The 22009-nt window shown below is 33.7% G+C and overlaps 1 protein-coding gene across 1 annotated transcript; it reads left to right on the top strand.

Moving 5' to 3' along the window:
- The first annotated feature begins 1895 nt into the window (after positions 1-1895).
- On the top strand, positions 1896-7354 carry LOC138311434 (uncharacterized). Its single transcript, XM_069252792.1, has 7 exons — positions 1896-2097; positions 2464-2632; positions 3004-3189; positions 3525-3795; positions 4507-4860; positions 6354-6403; positions 7053-7354. The coding sequence occupies exons 1-7, from the start codon at positions 1965-1967 to the stop codon at positions 7060-7062; spliced, it is 1173 nt and encodes a 390-aa protein (XP_069108893.1). The 5' UTR covers positions 1896-1964; the 3' UTR covers positions 7063-7354.
- Positions 7355-22009: the final 14655 nt, after the last annotated feature.

The following is a 22009-nucleotide window of genomic DNA, read 5'->3' as shown; positions in this document are numbered from 1 at the left end:
TAAATATATATGTGTCATATATATAACAGTAGATTCTCCTTCGAACAGTTTAAATCCAAAACGAACCCCGTTGAAGATAAAGTCATAGTCAAAATCATCACCTTCTAACAATTTTTTTTCAATTCTTCGTGCCGCAATAGCCCTTTCATTGGGTTTCCTTTACAGATGAACCCGGGCACTGTTGATAGCGTCAGGTTCTAGTTAATGTCAGGACGAAACAAACAGAAAAACTCAAAAGCATGGACTTCTGTGATTATGCTGTATATTCAGAACGAGATTACATCCGGTTACATATATAATGCTTAAGTTGGTATATATAAATTATGGCGCCCTAACAGGCGAAACGAAATACAAAGCGTATTTATCAACAGGCACGATCCCTGGGCCGTAATTGCGTTTTGCGGATACGGGTGTTTTGTGTCCGGTTGATCGGGGACAAAAGAAAGCCTGCAGTTCTGAACCATTTTACAGTTGTGCTTCTCTCTATCACAACTCTCAAAAGCGGCGACATATTTCCTTTCCCCCGTTAGGAATGGTCGGCGGCGACGTTGCTTTTACGATCCGTTGTGCAATCCTTCTGGTTTAGCGATTTCTTTGCCTTAATACAATACGCTCGCACGCGTGTAGCGATAGAAAACCTGAAAGTAGTTTGCATGTACTTAAGGTAGTCTTTAATTCCATTCAAATCCAGCTAGGAGGACTCAATATATTTTACAAATGGCGATAGCTCCATATGCATTTCTGATTTGTTCGATCGTTTTTTGTTTGTTTTTTTTTTTTGTTTTTTTGTTGTTGTTTTTTTCATTTTTACTACACCTGAACTGTCTACGGTAATCGTATTCTCATTTGTAATCTGAGTGGTCTCCTCACATAAAAAGTCAACAATCTTGAAAGCTCTACCAGTAACCCTCTATCTTAAGTCTCCCCCTCTGCTTTTTCTTTGAAGAAGGTTTTATCTATCTTGATCATGCTATACTCACTGTCACTTTCCGCTGTCATTCGGGTTAAATTTTTCTGGATCCTCACTGACAGCTCCAAAACAATATCGAGAAATACGCTCTCTATTTTGCTGAATTACTACTCGTTATTTATTCCCTTCATTCTGAAGTTCCTCCAACTCTGCCGCTAATATGTCTATTTAATGTTGAATATTGAGTTCTTGAAAGTAAGACACTCTGTCCCCCTGGCCTCCGATCTTTCACTAAAAGACAAACTCATGCCGATAGGCAATCTAGGGATAATGCCTAGGTGCCATCATGATTGCATAATGGCGTCATATAAAGGGGGGATCACTCTAGCGGAACTAGTTCGATACAAATTCATTTAAAACGGTTTTTTTTTTTAAATGACTTAAGAATTAAAAGAAATATAGTTGTGCATGTTTTTTATCATACATGTATATCTATTATCTATATGATTTTTTTTAATATGTGTTCATTGATTTCAATTGGTGTTGAAAATCGCTTTTTAATTATGATTGATAAGTGAAAATAAAACAAATTGTTATGGTCTTCGATGAGCATACCTATAATTACAATATGATATGTATATATATAATATGTTGTTGCCCAATTTGATACTTATTACATTTGGCAACAACCATCACTCAATATTTACGTTTTCACCTCGTTCTGCTTCAATGAAACTAGTACACACGATCATTTCCTTTCCCATTGAAAATACTTGTTCACTTCATTTGCACTAGACTGACTTTTTCATTAGTCAATGTAAGCCAAAAAATTGAAAATCAATCCTTCAATATATGAAATATATGCACAGCAATTTCATAATAAATTATTGCGGTTGGGCTATGAGAATACACCACAGTACTGATTAGAATAACCAGCTATGTGTCCAGTTATGTGTATTGATATAATGATAATTTATGGTGATTATATATTAACGTATCCGTCTTCGGTTTTGCTTTAAGGCCAGGTTCTATAATATGCGACTACACTGTGAAGATGGACCCGAATACAAGTGTCAGTGAGCGATACAGAAGTCTCGTTGAAGTAAACCTTAAAAACTTTTCAGTAACAGTTGAAAGCAGGACTTTGGACATTCAATTTAACAGAACAAACATGGCAATGCAACAGGGTAAGTTTATCTTTGTTTGTTTAGTTTGATGTTATACTTGGAAATTCAGTTGGTCTGCTTTGTACTAGGTTTAATCATAAAGATAAAACTAGTTAATATTGAAAGAATACATTTTTTTTCTGTTGCCTCATATGACTTTTCAGTCAGTTTGGAAAACGATGTCATCAGATATAGTGCGATAAATATAGTATTTGCTTGTTATATTGTTGATATTTGAAATAAAAAAAAATGTACAGCAAAAACTGGTTTCACTGAGACCTAGATAGAATTGCATACTACAATTGTATTTAGGTGACATAAGCCCATTGTTTCTTTCAGAAGTTTTTGCTTTATTGCTAGCATATTGCACTCTATTTTTAATTTCAGACATAAGAGCTTTCTTCTTGGAAGCTTGTACTTGCTCAAAATATACAGCATGCAGGGAAGAGAAAAATATGAAATTTACTTGCAGCCATAAATGCAAAATATCTACATATAATAAATGCTCAAAAAATGGCGACTGCAGTGTGAACGAACGGGGGGAAACTGAATGCAGGTAATGAGGATTTCAAAGAGGAATATTACAACATCCATTAGTCTGGTGATAATTCAGAGTGGCCATTTCAAATTTCTTCACGGGGACGAAATATTTTAAAAAGTTATCAAAATTAGTGTAATGTAGTCATTTCGCACTAAGTGCACAACACAACCAAATGCATTATCGCGCTTTGGCAAAATGTCTGGTGTATCAAAGATTGCAAACACGGAATTGAACCAAAAACAGTGTCAGATACTCTATGAAACAGAATTGTCTTTGTATATGTTGTTACGTTATGTTATTATCTATTATTGCAGATACATATGATACTACGTATAATGAAAGTTTGAAGACAACATTTCTCAAAACACTTTACCGCTCTTTTGTAGATGCCACGAAGATTCATATTACGTTTACAAAGGCGACACTTGTCAGGAAAAGGTGTTAGTTTTCTTCAGTGGAAGGAACACTGCTATAATAGGCTCATGCGCAGGTGCTCTCATCGCGGTTATTCTACTGCTTACAATATATCTCGTCGCTCGATGGAGAAATAAACGGATTAAAAAAGGATCGGAGTAAGTATGAACAAATCAAAACGACATGAATTGGTTATTTTATTTATAAGGATTCATTAGAACTGAACACCTTATTATATATCATCAAATTTAAATAATATTTATATGTTTTATATGAAATTAAGAATGATGAGTGTCCATATACTTAAAATGATATCATTACATCTTATTTGTGTATGTCAACATCCTTACAGCTTACATTAAATACACATTTATCTTCACCCCACTTAAAGTTAAATAAACCGATCATTAATTTATAGTTTATATCTAACATTTATTATTTGATTTAAGAAGTATGTTTTCTTGATTTATACGTTATCTTTTTGATTTGATAGCGAGAAGCAATCGGATCCTAAGGAATTACAGAGAGATAACTCCAGGATTGAGAATGTCCCTATGGGTGGTGTAGGAAGGGCAAACCCGGCATACCAGTCCAGGAGTAGTGACCGTTCAAACCACTATGAACCGTATCCGGGGGACCGTTCAAACCACTATGAATCGTATCCAGGAGATCGACCCGTCAAGGAGAATGTGTACGAGGAGGAGCTTGCTTACAACGAGGGGAGGTACTACAGAGTACTTAACGACCCTGAAAGTGGGACAAAGGTCAGTAATACCTAACCCAACGACAACAAAAATAGATTTAACTTAAGGTTAGTATTTTCTACTCATAAAGGAAACGTATAACAGGACATTCAACGACAAAGAAAATAGGTTAAAGGTTAGTGTTAGCTATTTATAGTGTGTCAAGAAGGGATGAACTACATACTGAGTATCCAATGGTCCTGAAAGTGGGTCTTTCAATTTTGTCTACTCATAACTGATGACGCCAAGATATACTACATGACACTTAGCGTCCACGAAAATAGGTTAAATGTCAATCTGATCTCATTATCAATTATCCCAAAATAATGTAAAGTCTACACATTACAATTTAAGAAGGTTTGAAATATTCCCTTACGACCATGAGCGCAGATCTAAAGGCAAATGGGTTGTTAGAAATGTCATGAGTTATTTTAAACATAATTATAAGTGTATAGTAACTGAACTCAATCTTTTTTGTATGTTGAAGGCTAAAACAAACACTGCAGCAAATAAAAGAATAATTTAAATATAGTGTCATCATTTTAAATAGTTCTTACAGCACTTAACATGGAAAATTTGAATATCGTTGCTTTATATGATAACAGTAAAGGAAATACACTTGTGAGTCTGATCGAAATGGAAAATGTCCAGCACAGCATTTCCATCTTTACATAATGTTCAATTTTGAGTTTACGTTGTTTTAAAAAGTCACATGTCTAACCATCACTACAGGCGTATGTGTACCAGCCCTCCAACATATCGATGCCAGACAAGAGAACTAGCACGGCGTCTAAGTTTGATGATCTGGAGTCCAAACCTCCATCCTATTATCTGAGACCTGAGAAGGAACAACGACCCTTCCACGACATGGCCGATAGAGACCAACGATTCTTCCAGAACAAGGCTGATAGGCAACAACACCCCTACAAGGACATGGCCGATAGAGACCAACGTCCGTTCCACGGCATGGCCGATAGGGACCAACGCCCCATTCAAAACAATGTCGATAGGCAACAACGCCCCTTCCAGGACATGGCCGATAGGGACCACCAACCCTTCCATGACATGACCGATAGGGAAAACCCGGTAAATTATTATTAAGATCATCCCCAGGGCCATACATACCTTACAGTCCATTCATCTTTAATGTAATTTACCCTAGATTTAAATTATTGTTATCATCAATGGAAAACAAATTACTGTTGCATATTGTCTTTCTATTGATACAATATGGGACAAAGAAGTCCACTTAATTCCAATCGTGTGGACAAAAATAATTTGTCAAATTTTTGAGGAGATCTGCCCCTTTATCAAGACACACAAAACGAACACGATTACATAATATGATACGAGCAGTAATATGGGACAATGAAAGTTAACATGTTTAACCACAGGTGTTCGTTTCTAGTATAAGTATAATACTGGGTCAAGGTCTATAACTCGGCCGGCCATATAACACTACCCAATTTCAGAAAAAGTATGATTATTAACCAACTGTATAGGATATGACAATAGGTATACTCTCAATCGACAGCCAGATAATTTATCTTTAATTTGGTACTATATGATACAATATACATTATAAATGTCACTACACAGCCAAGAAACATCGGAAAAACAGCCAGATTTCAACTGGTCGGACACTGGTGTCCTCCGTTAAACACGCCAGGGCTCTAATGGGTAGCTCAAAAACCACCTCATGTCAATATTTCAGCTTCATAGGAATTAAAGTTTGGAAAAAACAAACTTACCGGTATGTTAGTGTTTATCTATATACCATCATATTTGCTTATATTAGAAACGAACACCTGTGGTTTAACAGCATAATGGAGCGCACTCTTCTTGTGTTAAAGGGGCAAATCGCCTCGAAAATAAAAAAAGAATGTCCACACGGTTAGAATTACTTCTTTGTTCCCATAACTTACCATTTGAAAAAAAATCGTAATTCGACAGACTTAACGTTTTGATGGATTCCCGCGTCATCTGAAAAATCCTGTTGATATTACTTCTTTGACCGTTATTATTATTGTATTAATAAAGGTCAAAGATGTAATTATCAACAGGAATTTCCAGATGACACGGGATCCCATTAAACGTAAGTCTGTGGGATACGGATTACTTCAAATGGTAAATGTGGGAACAAAGAAGTGATTCACAACCGTGCGGACAAAATAAAATTGTCAAATTTTCGAGGCGGTCTGTCCCTTTATCAAGACACACAACCCGAACACGAATAAACACGATACGAACAGTAATAATGGGACGATGAAAGTAGACAAATACAAGTATTTAGCAGCATATTGAAGCATTGATAAGATACAACTATATATTCACTGTGTCTTATTGCATATGTCTTTGTATTTGATACTTCGTCTTTGATGCTAGATTTGAGGATAATGGGTATTTCTGTAACAGTTGATGTAATCGTTCGTATTATTGTGGTATTTATGAGTAAAAAGACATGGCTTTATTACAGTATGACATATATTTTGTGATAACCTTTTCTCTCTGATGCTGCATTGAAGGCTTATATATATTTATCTAACAGTTGATGTAGTCGTATTTGTGGTTCGTTACAGTATGCGATCAAGCGTCCCCAGATTATGAGAAGTATGGTGACCTCGGACGGGTAGGTTTTATATTTTATACACTGCTTTCTGTATGTTAAAATACCTTTGTCAGATTAGCTTTTTGGTTTTAAAATAATTATTTAGATGATTAACATACTAAGTAATCCATTAACTTGTCAATTTAATTTAATTTGCTCTTCATATTAATTTACATTACATTTATAATAACAGTATATATGATTCTTCTTACATATAATTGTACATTTAATTACAAGTTGTACAATAAAAGTAGTAAAAACGTATAATGGTTTTTGTCAACCGTTCAAGCGTATGAATCTAGACTATCTAGATATAGTTCATATTTATTTTCTTATTACCGATTGATGTAATACTTGTTACATTACATTTGGAAGACTTTAGAAGGTGCCGTTTCATACTTAATTATGTAGATATTTTTTGTGTGTTTTATTTCATGGTACATCACATAAACGTTGTTTATTTCTTATGAGAAACAATGAAGAAATAGAAACCATTTGAATACCATCTGTTTAATGCGTTTGCGCAAGTATAGTAATGTCAAACAAGATATCAAAAGACAACAGATTGGTTTCAGCATACAAAAGTATGATTTATGTTAATACCTACATGTACTGGAAACTGTTTGGGTATGTGGAACTACCACCTTGATTGATTATTTTATGTTTGCAGATATCGATAAGCCAATGGACACCTTCGACATACTATAGAATGCTATGGACTGAAGAGGATACCAGTACAACAATGATTATAAACATTACATCATGGTGTAATTTTGAAAAAAAAATAGGATTTGAGCAGATTTGCTTAATTCAAAGTTTTGCTTGCGTCTAAAATGTATTTAAACATATATAAACGTTGGGCACAAAATACTTTTAGAAACTTATTTTTATTTTCTCGTGCAAAATTATGCATGTTTAATGCCATTTTTGATTAACTGCTTTGATTAGCATATTGATGTAGAAACTGTATTAATACATGTACATTAAACATTGTATGCATTATATTAATAGCATTTGTTTGCCGTGGTCAACATTGTGTATTTTTTGTGTTAGTATGATGTAGATAGTATAATTTAACTAAATAGAGATAATGGTAATTGGTTTATTTTGAAATGTAAGCCTTTTCAACTTATTTCATTGTTGATGCTTAACTATGATAATATTGTGTCTGTGTGTTCGTAAGAGGAAAAAATTATGTAATTCATGTTAATACAGATAATGGTAATTGACACAGTTTATGTTATTGCTGATGCATAATTAGTTTAAGCAATTTTCAAAATATGAGATTAAGTAATGTATCTGTTTTTATTGAACAATACGTTGATTGTACACATATTTAGTCCTATAACTACGAATTCCATATATAAGTTACAAACCACCATAGCATGGTAAGTGTGGGGTAGTAATCCTCGATACTACATGGGTTACTACCATCCCTGGTCTAAGTATAGAACAACTGAAATTTATGTGTGCAACATCAGATGAGCAGGTAGTTTGGCCTTTTAATGTACAGCCGTGTCCCAAAAATCTTAGTAATTTATGTTTTTCCCTATATATTCTATGTATTTTTACACTTTTTCTTAGATTTTTCCTGGCATATAATCTTCTTTTATGCATTTTTTGAGAAAACCGTATTTCATAACCACGCAAAACTTTATCGTTGCCATTTTGGTAAGAATAAAGAAGAAAATGACGTCAAAAGTTTAAGTGGTGCACAAAAAAAAATATATTATATAAAAAAATATATTTTGAAAACAAAATATCGAAAAATTATACAACTATTATGAGCTGAAAGTGTAGATAATTTTCTACAAGTATGCCAAAATTGGTTAAAATCTGCCAATAGATGAGATCAGGAAAAAATCAAAGAAAAAATGTAAAATTACATAGACTATATAGGGAAAAATAAAAATTACGAAAACAGTCGCTCTCTGTACTCATCAAAGCGAGTCTCTGCAGACCTGTGATGTATCAGTCTTATTTTCTCCCGAACTGCTTTCAGTTTCTCTATGGGTGGATATTACGACAATGATAGTAACCCCTGAAATATCGACGATGGTCCAGGGGGGGTGGATAATCTGACAGTGATAGTAACCCATGGATAATCGAGGATGATGCAGGTGTGAATATTATGACAGTGATAGCAACCCGTTGAGTATCAAGAGTGGTCCGGGGTGGACATACATGTAATCACAGTGATATATGGATAATTTTCGAAACCTTGTCAGTTTGACTTGTACGTTACTCTACGTGAGTTAAAGCTAACAAGCCCGATTTACATGACCTTCCCCCACGGGGCGATGTTCATAGTATGAATTAAAGCCATTGTTACGCACATTTAACATAGATAAATTATCTTTTTAAATGGTAAGGTTGTCATAAATAACTGAAGGTACATATTTGTTCTTTCTTGATATATTCTTATAAAATACGCATTTGGGCAATGCTATAATTTGATATATCTAATTTAAGTACGTTATAGTTTCATTTTGCAGATGTTTTTCATTGTAATATATGCACATTATCTGATAATTCTATGATTGAGAATAATGTTTTAAGTTCTATCTGAATGTTAATAGGCAGATACGTAATAGATAGTTTGATTTTAGTGCAAAAAAAATACAAAAAAAATAAACATCTATCCGATGTTTTCATTTGGAAAACACTTTGATTGCATGCATTAACATTCACTTAAAAAATGTATAATGTTTTTTTTCTAAAATAATCAAATTAGTAGATGATGCGCATGTTCTGTTTCAGTTGTAATGATTTATTGTTGGATTAGGTTTTTTATTTTCTGTTTTAATTGTTTAAAATAGCACGTACATATTTATTTTTATTTGACATTGGTAATTAATTTCCAGTTCTTTGTTATTATCTAATATCAATTTTCGTTAATGAAGCTTTTTGTACATATACAATGTATATAAATTGCAAGATTATATATTGAGTCATTGGTTATAAAATATGGTATGCTAACAATTAAGAAACAGCTCTAATCGGTCGTAATTAATTTGAATTTACAATCGGAGAACTAACTTTCACCATTGTTCTATCATTTTCTGATTTCTATAAATGGATAGTATTTTATCCTCATTTCATGTGTGTTGAGTGTTGTCTTATATCACATTTGGCTCCAATTGTATCCTTTTAAAGGGACAATTCAGTCTAAGAGAAAATTAAGATTTGCACATATATCGGAAACAAACCAGTTCTAATGAAGTTAGATTAGTTGGTTTTACCAGAAAAGCCCATTATGGTGTAATTGTGTGTGAAATGTTCGAACTCGCTCGCTCTCCGCCATTACACATTGCAGTCTTGTATGTCGAACCCTGGCCCATGCTCGTGGAGTAATGCAATTTTTGTCCAGAACAATCCAAATAGCTCTTACAGTAAATATTTTAACATAATTAGGTAAATTGTCTTGCCAAAAAATCACTTTACAAACTTCTCAGTGGTTCTGTATTTTATTTATAGAACGTACGTGACATTTGCTCGGGTATTGGTACCGCGTATATATTAACTTTCTTTATCATGTTGCTATACCATGTAAAACTTCAACGATAACAAATACAATACTTAAAAATGACTTGGAACTTGTCAATATCTATGTTATATATTTCATAAGGAATGTAGAACAATACATTTATGCCATTTTGTTTTGCTTCTTGGTTATGTAACAGAATTAGGCTGACTGAATTGTCCCTTTAACAAAAGTAAATTCAAGACCATTCTTCCTAAATGATTTTTTTTATTATATGCATATATTATTCAGAAAAAAATATTCAATAAAATTATTATATGCTTATATTGCTGGTATTGTTTTAATTCAATAAATACATGGTATAACATAGTAACACCAAAGCGATTTCACTATTTTTATCTACTATTTATTTGTCAAATTAGGTGGAAACGTATATCAACGTTTGTTAGTTCCCTACTAGTGAAACAATATGGGTCTTTATTGATTGATTTTGTTGACATTTTCTACAACGGCAACGTAGATAGCCTAGAGAATTCGGCACGATCCTGGCTAAAGGTTTTCTTTGAGAGTATCGTAATAGATACTCTACAACGATGGCATATGCGTAAACATGAAAACCAGTTACGGATTTGATTTGCGAAGATCAAATATAAATGTGCCTGAAATCAGCAGGACTTTATGTTATGAATTGATTTGACTTTTTGTGTAACGATTTAATCCTTAACTCGGATGTCTTGGTTAATCTAGGTTTTATCCAGAAAAGAACATATGTAGAAATTGGCAATGCTAAAAAAAGAAAATAAAACATAATCTATCTCACTATCAAAAAATAAGCAAAAATGTCGCTGATGGCTCTAAATGTAATTTGAAGTTCATTATATTGAAATTATAAAATCATACATCCTGCTTCCACCAGAGTGCTTCTGACCAAATTGAAATCCATCCTGGATTTTACGGCTAGAAACTATACAAATTCGTGTTCTAATTAGGTCCTGAGGGAAGATTTGAGGAGAAAAATTGTTCCTGAAGGTAAAAGATTAATATCTAATCAGTTATTTATTTGACTTGATCTCGGTAATATGTGCCGTACTGGTTTAGCCCCTATTAAAGTATTGATATCAAATAAAGGACACTTAAGTTTAAATGGAAGCAAACGAAGATAACAAAATCGTGGTCAGGAGGTTTGCATATTCTACTTTTTCAGTCTATGTTGTATGATTGGTTTAGCGTGCATAACAGCAAGGGTCATGTAAGGATGTTACAAGTTTAGATGGTAGAGTTACCACGGAGTACCCGGATAAAAACCAACGCCATACGGTCAGTACTCGGCAACTCCTCCACATTCTAACTCGCGATCCAGCGGTGAAGGGCTTCTGGTGTTGGAACATCTAAATAACTCGCGTACATAGGTCCCATGTTTGAGTTGAGGGAGGCTGTACCATCACTGTGATATCAGGCAGTCATTGAATTACGATTTATGATTATTTTTATATAGAAAGGAGGTATAATATTAAACCGAAATAAAGATCAAACCACATATTAGGTAAATGGAGAAATGAAAATATTACTATTGAATAAACTGAAGAGGCTAGGGAAGTAAAACAAATCGAAAAGGATTATAGTAAATGGCAGAAAGAGGAAAGTGTGTCTTGTGATTGTTTATCAATAAACGCAGCTGTTGAAGACACACCAATAAAGATGTTGGATTAAGACTTAATATTTGATTGGTGGGTAAATAAATATCAATGTGTTTTATTGCTTAGTCAATAGCAATGTCACAATGTCCTGGGTGAACTCTGGATTTGACCCATACGTCTAACGTATGGAGAGTAAAGGATAGGCGACACAATAGGTGTGGTTGCCATTAGTTATATATCGCATGAAGAGAAACAAGCGAACACGAGAGACACTGGATAAGGCGCCATGATGTTTTTCCTATTCAATTCCTACTTTTAATGAAGGCCAAATCAACAATTAATGATATATGCAATGAAACGTGAGTAATATATCGAATAAGTTCATTCAAAAAACATTTTAATCGTTGATTGTTCTTATGATGAGATTTAACTAATTTTCATAATTATTCTTTCTCATGGGTAAATTTTTACCATTTTAATCATTGATCTTTCTTATAAAGTCAAATGAAACATTGATCGATCTTTCCCGTGGATACATTAAGATCATCTTAAATATCGATTATTCTTATGAACATATTTAGATCATTTTAAACATTGATCTGTCTTATGAATACATTTATCTTATAAACTGAAGACATTGAATTTGATAAATTAATTTCGTTTGTTATCAGTATTACATATAATCAGTTAATCGCAATACAATGTATGACTTTATAAAATTATATCATCCGAACATTTACATTTGTGTTGGTTATTTGCTGTTGCAGATTTTTGTAGTTGTTTTCTGTCTATGTGTTCCATGGTAATAATGTTTGAACAGATAGTTGGAATTAGCAGTAACGGTAAGTCGCTATATATATCTATTGTGTTGATACGAGTGAATATTTAGGTAAAAATTGATTTATTGAAAAACGAGACAAGTAATTCTAAGATCGTAATGAGTGTCCTATTTCATCAACTAAATAACTATTACTTCGAGATCTACATGGCTATTTCATCATTCATGTTAGATACGCAAATTGGAGTGGTACAAATGCATGACGAATGTGCAGAACTTTCTCAGCGTACATCCCCACTATCGTGACACATACATACCTTTACCAATTGCGGTAAACAGCAAGGCCTGTCAATGGACAATGGATTTGATACAAATGATATATTTGAAGATATATTTTAGCACAACAAACAGGCGACTGATTTACATTATCAAATTAACTTTTCTGTGTTTAGATAAAGACCTGTCGTCATGTGACTGTAGTATATACAGGAGAAAGTTTACTGAGGATGATATAAAACTGACCCGAGCATACTCCACATCTACAGTACCGACACAGAGAGTAACTACATCTCACACTACATACATCACACGGCCGACCACCGTCACTCCTCAATACTTCGCCAAGGTTTCATCTATGTTTCCGTCATCGCCAACAACAACGCCGAATAGTCGCACCTCTGTCAGTACAACTTCATCATCGATACCATCAACGTCGTTACGATCGACGACATCATCAACGACACCATCAACGAAATTCTGGACGCCATCCACATCGCCTTCGTCATACACATTAGCAACATTTTCGTCGTCGCCATCATCGACATGGCGTTCTACAGTTGTGTATTCGATTATTTTCAAATATAGCACTGTGTCGTCGACTACAGACATGCGGACTAGAATTGTTTCGTCGTCGACCAGTCGGCCGACTAGAGAATACACGTCTACGACAGACAAAATCAAATTGAGGACGACAACGATGATGAGATTACATCGAAAAATACAGAAGAATATACAAACATCGAAGGACAATAAGGAAATATTAGCTAAATGTATGGATTATTGTCGGTCACGTAATAACCTCTTAGACCCAGCCATTGGTGGATACCGTGGAATACCAATTGGTAAGTACAATTAGTATTATCAGTACGTATCCCCTTCGGCTAGTTACTGGTTTCACTTTCAGGAATCATTAGAACGAACATACACAAATATACACATATCAAAACATAAAGTATGGTACACAGACAAAATATCTGCCGGTAAAAGCATTGATGTCACTATTTTTTTGACTTCATCAGGTTATGCAAACAAAATTTATTTCATAACCCGATGAAGTTAAAAATTAGTTATATCGATTCTTATAATTAATTTTTCAGACTATTTGATAATATGAAATACGTTTAAACGAACGATTCCATTGATTTTCCAATGCATTATTTTTTTATGAATCAATACGCAACGTCGACTTCTGTATTGTGACGTCATGATAACGTCTGGTTTTCACGCCATTCCCTGTTTTTTTTTCTTCATAGTATATTATATGAAATGAACACAAATTTAAGATACTTTTTATCACATATCTACAAATACCTACATAATAAAGAATTTCACGTCAAAATGTATTCCGAAAATCCAGCAGAGACCGCCATTTTGTCCCGCTGTCCTGGTAATCATGATGTCACGTCATTTTGTTGTTTCTGAATGACATCACAATGTCCAATTTCCCAGCCAATTAAAATCGCTCCATGTCATATTTCCCTAGTGACATATCCAAAAATATTACACGTTCGTAAGAAAATCTTGACCTGAATTCAAATGAAGATTTTTTTCACGTCAATTTGACCTAGAATTGACCTGAAGTTTTCTTTATTTTAAATTGATGTCAGTTTCAAGTCCTTTCAGTTGAATGTCAGATAATACTCATTTCTGTCAAATTAACCTATATATATCTTATCTGTGTAAGGACACATAAAATAGATGAAATATTCGTTTTTCACCCTACTGCCTTACCTTTATTGTATACGACAGAGGAGGTACCCGTCACAATAGATCTGACGGTGACAGTGACTGCGGACTATACACCAGGGCTGGACGACCCCGCCTCATCTGTGTACCAATCTGTTGTCACACACCTCAACAATCTGGTGAGTTTGTTTTTAATGTATTGCACATAGTGCTAAATGCGGTCTCTATCAGTCAGCTGAATGAACATGCTTCTTTGTCTAAGTCGGTAGAGCACTAGTTTTGTTTATACCGGAGACCCGCGTTCGATTCGAGGTCGGACACTCGACTGGAATGACGTGTCTTTCAATGGGTTTTTTTCTACATATCAATCAAACATAAACACTAAATGTATTTGACATAAGAAAAAATCGGCAATAGTTACAGATAGATTATTAAATATATCAGCAAGAACATTTACTTTAAATGAATGTAATATTTCCCTTCACAAAATGAGATCAAACATCTCCGATGCATTTCAATAAAAGAGTCTGACAAATTTGCAATGATATTTGCTATTGATTTCCGTATTTAACACAGGATGTATTCTCAGGAACACCTGTAACCGTTTTCATTGACTTGACTGAAATTTGCTCGAGTATAAATCAACAAATCTTTTGTGAATATTTTTTAAGATTAGTTTCGACTTGAAATTTTGCTACACTATTATTAATGGTGATCGGTTGTTTGAATCCACCTTAGGTACAGTGAGTATCTTGAGAAATCAAACAATTTTATTCTAGAAATTTCTTAATACTGTATTACTAACACTAATGAATGTTTTTTTACTAAATTATACAAACTAAAATAACTACTGTTTTTTTTTACTAAATTATACAAACTAAAACAACTACTGTTATTTTATACTAAATTATACAAACTAAAACAAACTACTGTTATTTTTACTAAAAAATACAAACTAAAACAACTACTACTGGTTTTTTTTACTAAATTATACAAACTAAAACAACTACTGTTATTTTTACTAAATTATACAAACTAAAACAACTACTGTTATTTTTACTAAATTATACAAACTAAAACAACTACTGTTATTTTTACTAAATTATACAAACTAAAACAACTACTGTTATTTTTACTAAATTATACAAACTAAAACAACTACTGTTATTTTTACTAAATTATACAAACTAAAACAACTACTGTTATTTTTACTAAATTATACAAACTAAAACAACTACTGGTTTTTTTTCAATTTGTAGCTTGTGACCCTGTACAACTCCACGACAGGATTTCAGTCAGTGAGGATACGGGGATTGAGGTTGTATTGTTTGAAATAATGTTGTAACAAAAGTATTTTTATTCATTAATTAACCTGTATCGACATGAGAAAAGTCACAGGGTATGGTGTCGTTACGGTTAAAATAGGACGTCGGATGGTTGTCACGTCACCTCCGTACGGGATTCCGGTGTTTTATATAGAAACAGAATATGGAGTTTTGTCTGTTTCCATTAATGCTATTAGCTAATGCTAAATGTAATTTCATAATATACTTAATGTTAATATTGAACTTGTTTTTTCCAAACATGTTTAATTTTACAAAACAATTGATATAATTCCCTCTTTGTATTGATATGTTTTAGTTTGTTTTCAACCATGCAGTAATTGAATTAAAAATGTTGATTTACAGAAAGGGGAGTATTTTATGTGACTATTCCATCAGTCTATTACTAAGAGGGAATAGTTCCGCCGTCCATGATGTACTACTGGCCATTGGTTCTGTTACGTGGGAGCACACCTATCTACCGAAGGAGTTTGGTGTGATAGATGTCGAATCTACTAGGGACATCCAGGGGAGACAACTCAAAATAGGTAAGGGCAATACAATATTCTTAAAATTCTTGAAAGTCATTCTTAATGTTACACATCATCGTATCACATAATATAGCACTAGTTAATTTACCAAGGAATAACTTTTGAAGCCATACTACATAACATTTACATGGGACAATTATCATGATCCCCTCATAACCTCATCACAAATAAAAACTATTCCTTATATTACACACTACAGAAAACAATCCGATATAATTATGTTTTTTTCTGCATACCGTCATTGTCAACTTAGATATCATAGATGTTCCAATCGGAACTCGTTGTCTGTTATCCATAAGTCTATTAACCTTATTTTAGGTTATATATCTCCTATTCTTGTTCGAAGCATAGTATGTCTTCAGTTGTAAAGTTATTACATTTGTTAACATGCTTTACATCATACATCAACTGAAAATGTCCGAAAGATATATGTTCACCTTCCTTTTACATTTACAGTCGTACAACAATTCAAAGATATGTGCTCACTTGTCGAAAGCGAATGCATGAAGTTAGGACGAATTTGTGTCAATGATCAACATCATGGTCTAGCCATGTGTGTCCCGCCATGTACCTCCGTCCAGATCAGGCGTCTAGACACATCATGTGTAGGTGGACAGTGCTACCTGGATATATCTGGCCGTCCTAAGTGTTTGTACGTATAACTAAATACATTTATACATTTCTATCTATTATCTACACAAACATCTTTTTTATTATTGAAATATGTATATCTTAAATTTTCTCTTATAAATTTCGCTATAAATAATGCGCTGTTACCTACAAAAACAACTAATATGATTATTTATCCTCGTTAAAACAGTAGGCACTTTTTATTTCGTTTTCATTTTAATGGTTATACTAGTGAAATGTTATAAGTACCCTTATTTTCACTTTTATTGGCATTTGTAAAACGCGTTTCATGTAAATCTGATATGCCCATAGTTATCTGTGCTCCAAGGGTCTATTAATATGTTTCTGTATCATTCCGTGATTCAGAGCGTTTCTCGTCGACAGATAATGTCTTCTTTCATGCACAATCAGCCTTAACAAAACCCTCAAACTCCTTTTCATTGATTTAAAATACGTATTTGATTTCATCCATATTATTTATATTTTACTGAAGTTGTGGAGATGGAGCCACATGTCAGACCACACACGGTATTTCCGCTCTGTATGTACTACCAGCCGTAGGTGTAGGACTGACAGTGTTACTGTGTCTGGTGATCGGACTGGTTATCTACCTACACTCAAAACACAAATCTGACTCCAGGTAATTCACTCCCCTACATTATTACTGACAGTGTTACTGTGTCTGGTGATCGGACTGGTTATCTACCTACACACAAAACACAAATCAGATTCCAGGTAACTCATTATTGTCCCTACTGAAATATTATCTAAGTACTTATAGTGCTGATAGCGCTGATTGCTTGAGTCTTAGACCTTTACATGGTTGTGAAATATAAAGCTTATATAGGACCGTTCAGTCCTCTCATTGACTCTTACACATAGTGACAGCAAAACGCACCATCGCCATGTTGTTTTTAATATCACATAATATGTATTGCATAAGTTAACACATTAAAGTTATTAAGGAAACTGTGGACCCACGATAATAACAAAACAAAACTCATTGGTCAGACATATGCGGGGCGGCTTTGACTATTGCCTAACTGAAATAATACATCGGTCCTGAGCACCAGTGGGCAGATTATCGAGGGTACATTGTTTTCTTCATTGTACTATCATTCAATATTAAAGAGAAACATATATCACCGTTTTCTAATTTCTAAACCAAACACTTTTAATAATAAAATGTTTTGGGGATTGCTAATATAGGCTTTGCCTGTTGCCAAATCCATTTGCATATTATTTGCAATAAAATTTGCTGAAATGAAATAAAATATTTTAAACTGTGCTTTGTTTTCAGATCATTAAAGCATACCGGAAAGGACATTAAAGTGTTTGTAATTGACGAGATAGTGGGATTGAAATTTAACAATGGAAAGATTGGAAACGAGATGATATAGACCACAAAACAACCACACAAACAAATATTGTATATCAAACGACGTTGACCTGGACGTCGTGTGGAGTTATATCAAAATTTATGAAGACATCGAGTGAAAACGACTGATTATTGTGAAGTTTTGAGAACGTTTTAAACGGAATCAAGCCAAAATATACAGACCATTATAAGGGAATTTTACTAATTAATAAATGATGCTAAATGATACATATTGTTATATTTATGATTAAATCGATTTTGGAAAATTGAACATAATTTTCATACAAAACGCATATACAGAGAATCTATAACACTAGATAGAAAAAAAAGTTTGGGTCCTTCAGCTCAAACTCAAGCCAGGGTGGCTATTTTGAAATAAAGTGCATTTTGCACTAAGCAATTCTGCGATTCTAATTTTGCACATATTCATTATCAAAATTGATATTTTGATCCTTAATTTCATCCTTGGTTTTCATATCATTGTTATCTATGAATATTTCCTTGTCGGAAAACAATTTTACTTTTGAAGCCAGCCAATCAGTGGCCGGGTCAAAATTTTATCCTGGGCTCATTCTTGTATACACAGGGACCATTTCCAAGGTCTTTTTTCTTTGGTTGTTCCCTTAAACGCCGACCCCGTTGTAAGTGTGTTCATTATTACTAAGTATTAATGAATAGCTTTCCAAGTAAAACAATCATTCATAAGTCTTACAGCCTATAGACTATGACCTCTGTGTGTTTGTTACACTAAATTACAGTTTTCCTATAGACTAAGACCTCTGTGTGTTGTTTTTGTTTTTTAAAAAATGCTAGTTTCTGGGCTAATTGTGCAAGTTCTACAACGACTGAGACGTAAGGGATAAATAGTGCGATCATTAGAATACAACTAATTAAAATAAAATAGAGCGCAAATTTTAACATTTTGTTCATACATCTAATTTCGAAACAACTTTTAAAATATTCCAATGTAATCCAGGGGATGAAACACTAAAACATTTACCCAATAGAAGTGATTGCAAAAAATCGTCTCCGCGGCGAAGATGAGGAAGGAAAATAATTGTCTAGGTCAGTGTGTGATACGGTTGTCTCCCCGCTTCGATTCAAAATGGAGAGTCACCGTAGGCATACTTAACGTGTGATGGGAACGGAATCGGTTTCTAAGTGGTTTATGTAGCCTTTAGGCCTTGATACAAGGTTAACACAACTAAACTAATAGGTAAATCAATAACTCATTTGACATGTTTTTTTTATTCAGTATTTCTGTATCCGCCGATTGCGGCTTCATGATTTGTTTAGTAACTGAGGACGTTTCTAAAGTAGTTCAGGACAGGCGTCCACACAGGGACTTGGTCACAGTCTTTATATTGCTTCGGTAGGACAACTTTTGCTTGATTCGTACGAGACACAAGAAGTCCGGTAGTCAGTAAAACGAGAGTTCATAAAAATGATTGTGTTTTTAAAATTGTACGATAATATGTCCGTTAAATATTTGCAATTTTCAAGCCATACGATGTTTTTGAGTATCTATGCCCTAGTGACCTAGTATGAAGCATCTTAGGCAAAAGCAGTTTCTAGATAAAATAATATTGGATCTGTGCGAAACAAAGAAGTGTTCAGAGATACCCAAGTTTCTTGAGTCAAATGTAAACTGGGATTTTTTTAAGTAATGTTTTCATTATGAGGTCCAACAAAATGTGATAAATTGAAATATTACGTATTAATTGCTAATAGGATATAACAAATCGATAAAAGCATAAAGACTAAGACCGCCTAACGTCAAGGACGATTATTATACGTGTTAGATACAGTGGAACTTATCTGGACCGGATGTCCGCGGGGAACAGCATACTCTAAACTCTCAATAATATAGCACAGCGGTATATATACTATGGTATGGGTATCCCAGGGCCGTATTCTCAATTCCGGCCTATTTTAACCCTGAATATACAGGGATCCGGATTAGACAAAATACCACTGTATTTATAATGCTAAAACTATAAACAATTAGACACATACCCAAAGAGATAGATGTTTCTTACACACCGCATTGTTTAAGGTTCATTGGGTCTCTTTTCAAGAAAGAGCAGACTAGTATTAGTTAGAGGTATCTACTTTACTGTATACATATTAAACTGAACCCCTATGTCGTACAAAACACAGTCAGGGGAAGGTATCCATTACATATCCATAGCTATGTACGGTATGGGCGGCAAAGTGAACTCAGAGGTTTTGTATTCATTTATAATGTTGATAGATAATAAAATGAATGACGCAAACATTACAACGTCCATGATTTTTAATGAAAATTACAAGTCACACAATTTTATGTATAGTATGAAAACCACTTACAACATACCAGCATCGTATTTATCTTAGTCGGTAAATCTGCCTATATTTTTAGGATTTTTGTTATTTTTTTTAATTATTTATTGCCTATATATTAGGCAAAAAATCAAACAAAAGTAATAAATAGTATAGGCAGGTTTAGCGGACAAGTATTCATCTATGCACGGTAATATTTCTGAGATGTGTTTAGGAGATTTGTAGATAAAAAATAAAATATAAAAAGCATATTATTTCAAAATGATATACTAATCGTATCTACTAAACTGTGTTGACACCTGTGTCGGTAATACGTAGATACTGTGGGCTGATTGTACCCTGGATATCACCGGTAACGATAATAACGATATATCCATAGCTGATAATGTATGTAAAAAAAGGTGAATATCGGTAAAAACAGGTCGTCGTATGTACTGTAGATTGGACATTTAATAAATGATAAAAATTATTATCAATTAAATCAGAGCCATCACCCCTGTCTCCAATCAGTCAGGGTCTGTATTGACGAGCTGTCTGATAGTATCTATCTGTATGGTTAATTTGTATATCAACACACAACTTGCGGAGATGAAGACGTTAGCCCGCCATCATCGTTGTTCTGATGGTTCTCATCGGTGAGTATTCAAATGAAAAAAGACCTTCTGATATTGTCTATCCTTTGATTTCATCACCATTCGATAATAACTTACGTTTAACATCGGGACTTCCACTCCAATCTTTATTCTGGAAAGGACCAGACCATGTTTTATTTCATAACGTATTTGCTTTGCTCTACATTTATTTAGCTTTACAATTACGTGTATCATACACATTTCCAGAATACTGATTCCATTGTGGCTGTAGTTTATTAAGAATAAAACACATTTTGATAATTGACTGTTCCTAGATACAAATAATTGCTGTATATATTATATGTTTGTTATATTTCTACTATGGCTGTTTTTAGGATCATGGACATTTAAAGAAAAGGCAATATAATGACATAAAAAACATATGAAATAGCTTACATAATATAATGAATGTTTACTTGTTTGTAGGTATAAGATTGATGTTGTTGTTACAGCTGCTCGGTTTATCTTAAGCCTCTAACACTACCTTATTATGTAAAAACACTAAGTTAAGTACGTTTACAGTATTTGGAAACTCCGGATGAAGTCAGCACGGAAGAGAGGCACAATCCTCGTGTGTGTTCTTACTTTAGCCAGTATGCATGGTATCATTATGTCATTCCATTTCTACTTTCAGTTTCCCGTTTAATCTATTTTAAACCAGCGCAAGCGGGAGATTCAAAAGATATGCGCAGTATCGTTTTTTTTTATGATCGTAATGAAATTATAAGTAATAAATTGTTACCAGATTGGACATACTGTTGATATGGAAGCCTATCCGGAAGGGAAGTTGAATAGATTGCGGTCCGTTAGGGAGCCTTGAATATTTTATATTTCTGAACGGATGGGATTCATGTCAACTGCATGTCCAAATCTGGTAATAGTTTATTGCTTAAATTTCGCAATTTCAAAAGTGTTGGTTAATTAATGC

Source organism: Argopecten irradians, unplaced genomic scaffold (assembly GCF_041381155.1).
Source record: "Argopecten irradians isolate NY unplaced genomic scaffold, Ai_NY scaffold_0022, whole genome shotgun sequence".
Taxonomy (NCBI): domain Eukaryota; kingdom Metazoa; phylum Mollusca; class Bivalvia; order Pectinida; family Pectinidae; genus Argopecten; species Argopecten irradians.
The sequence above is the reverse complement of the archived record's forward strand: the minus strand, read 5'-3'. Positions and strand labels throughout refer to the sequence as shown.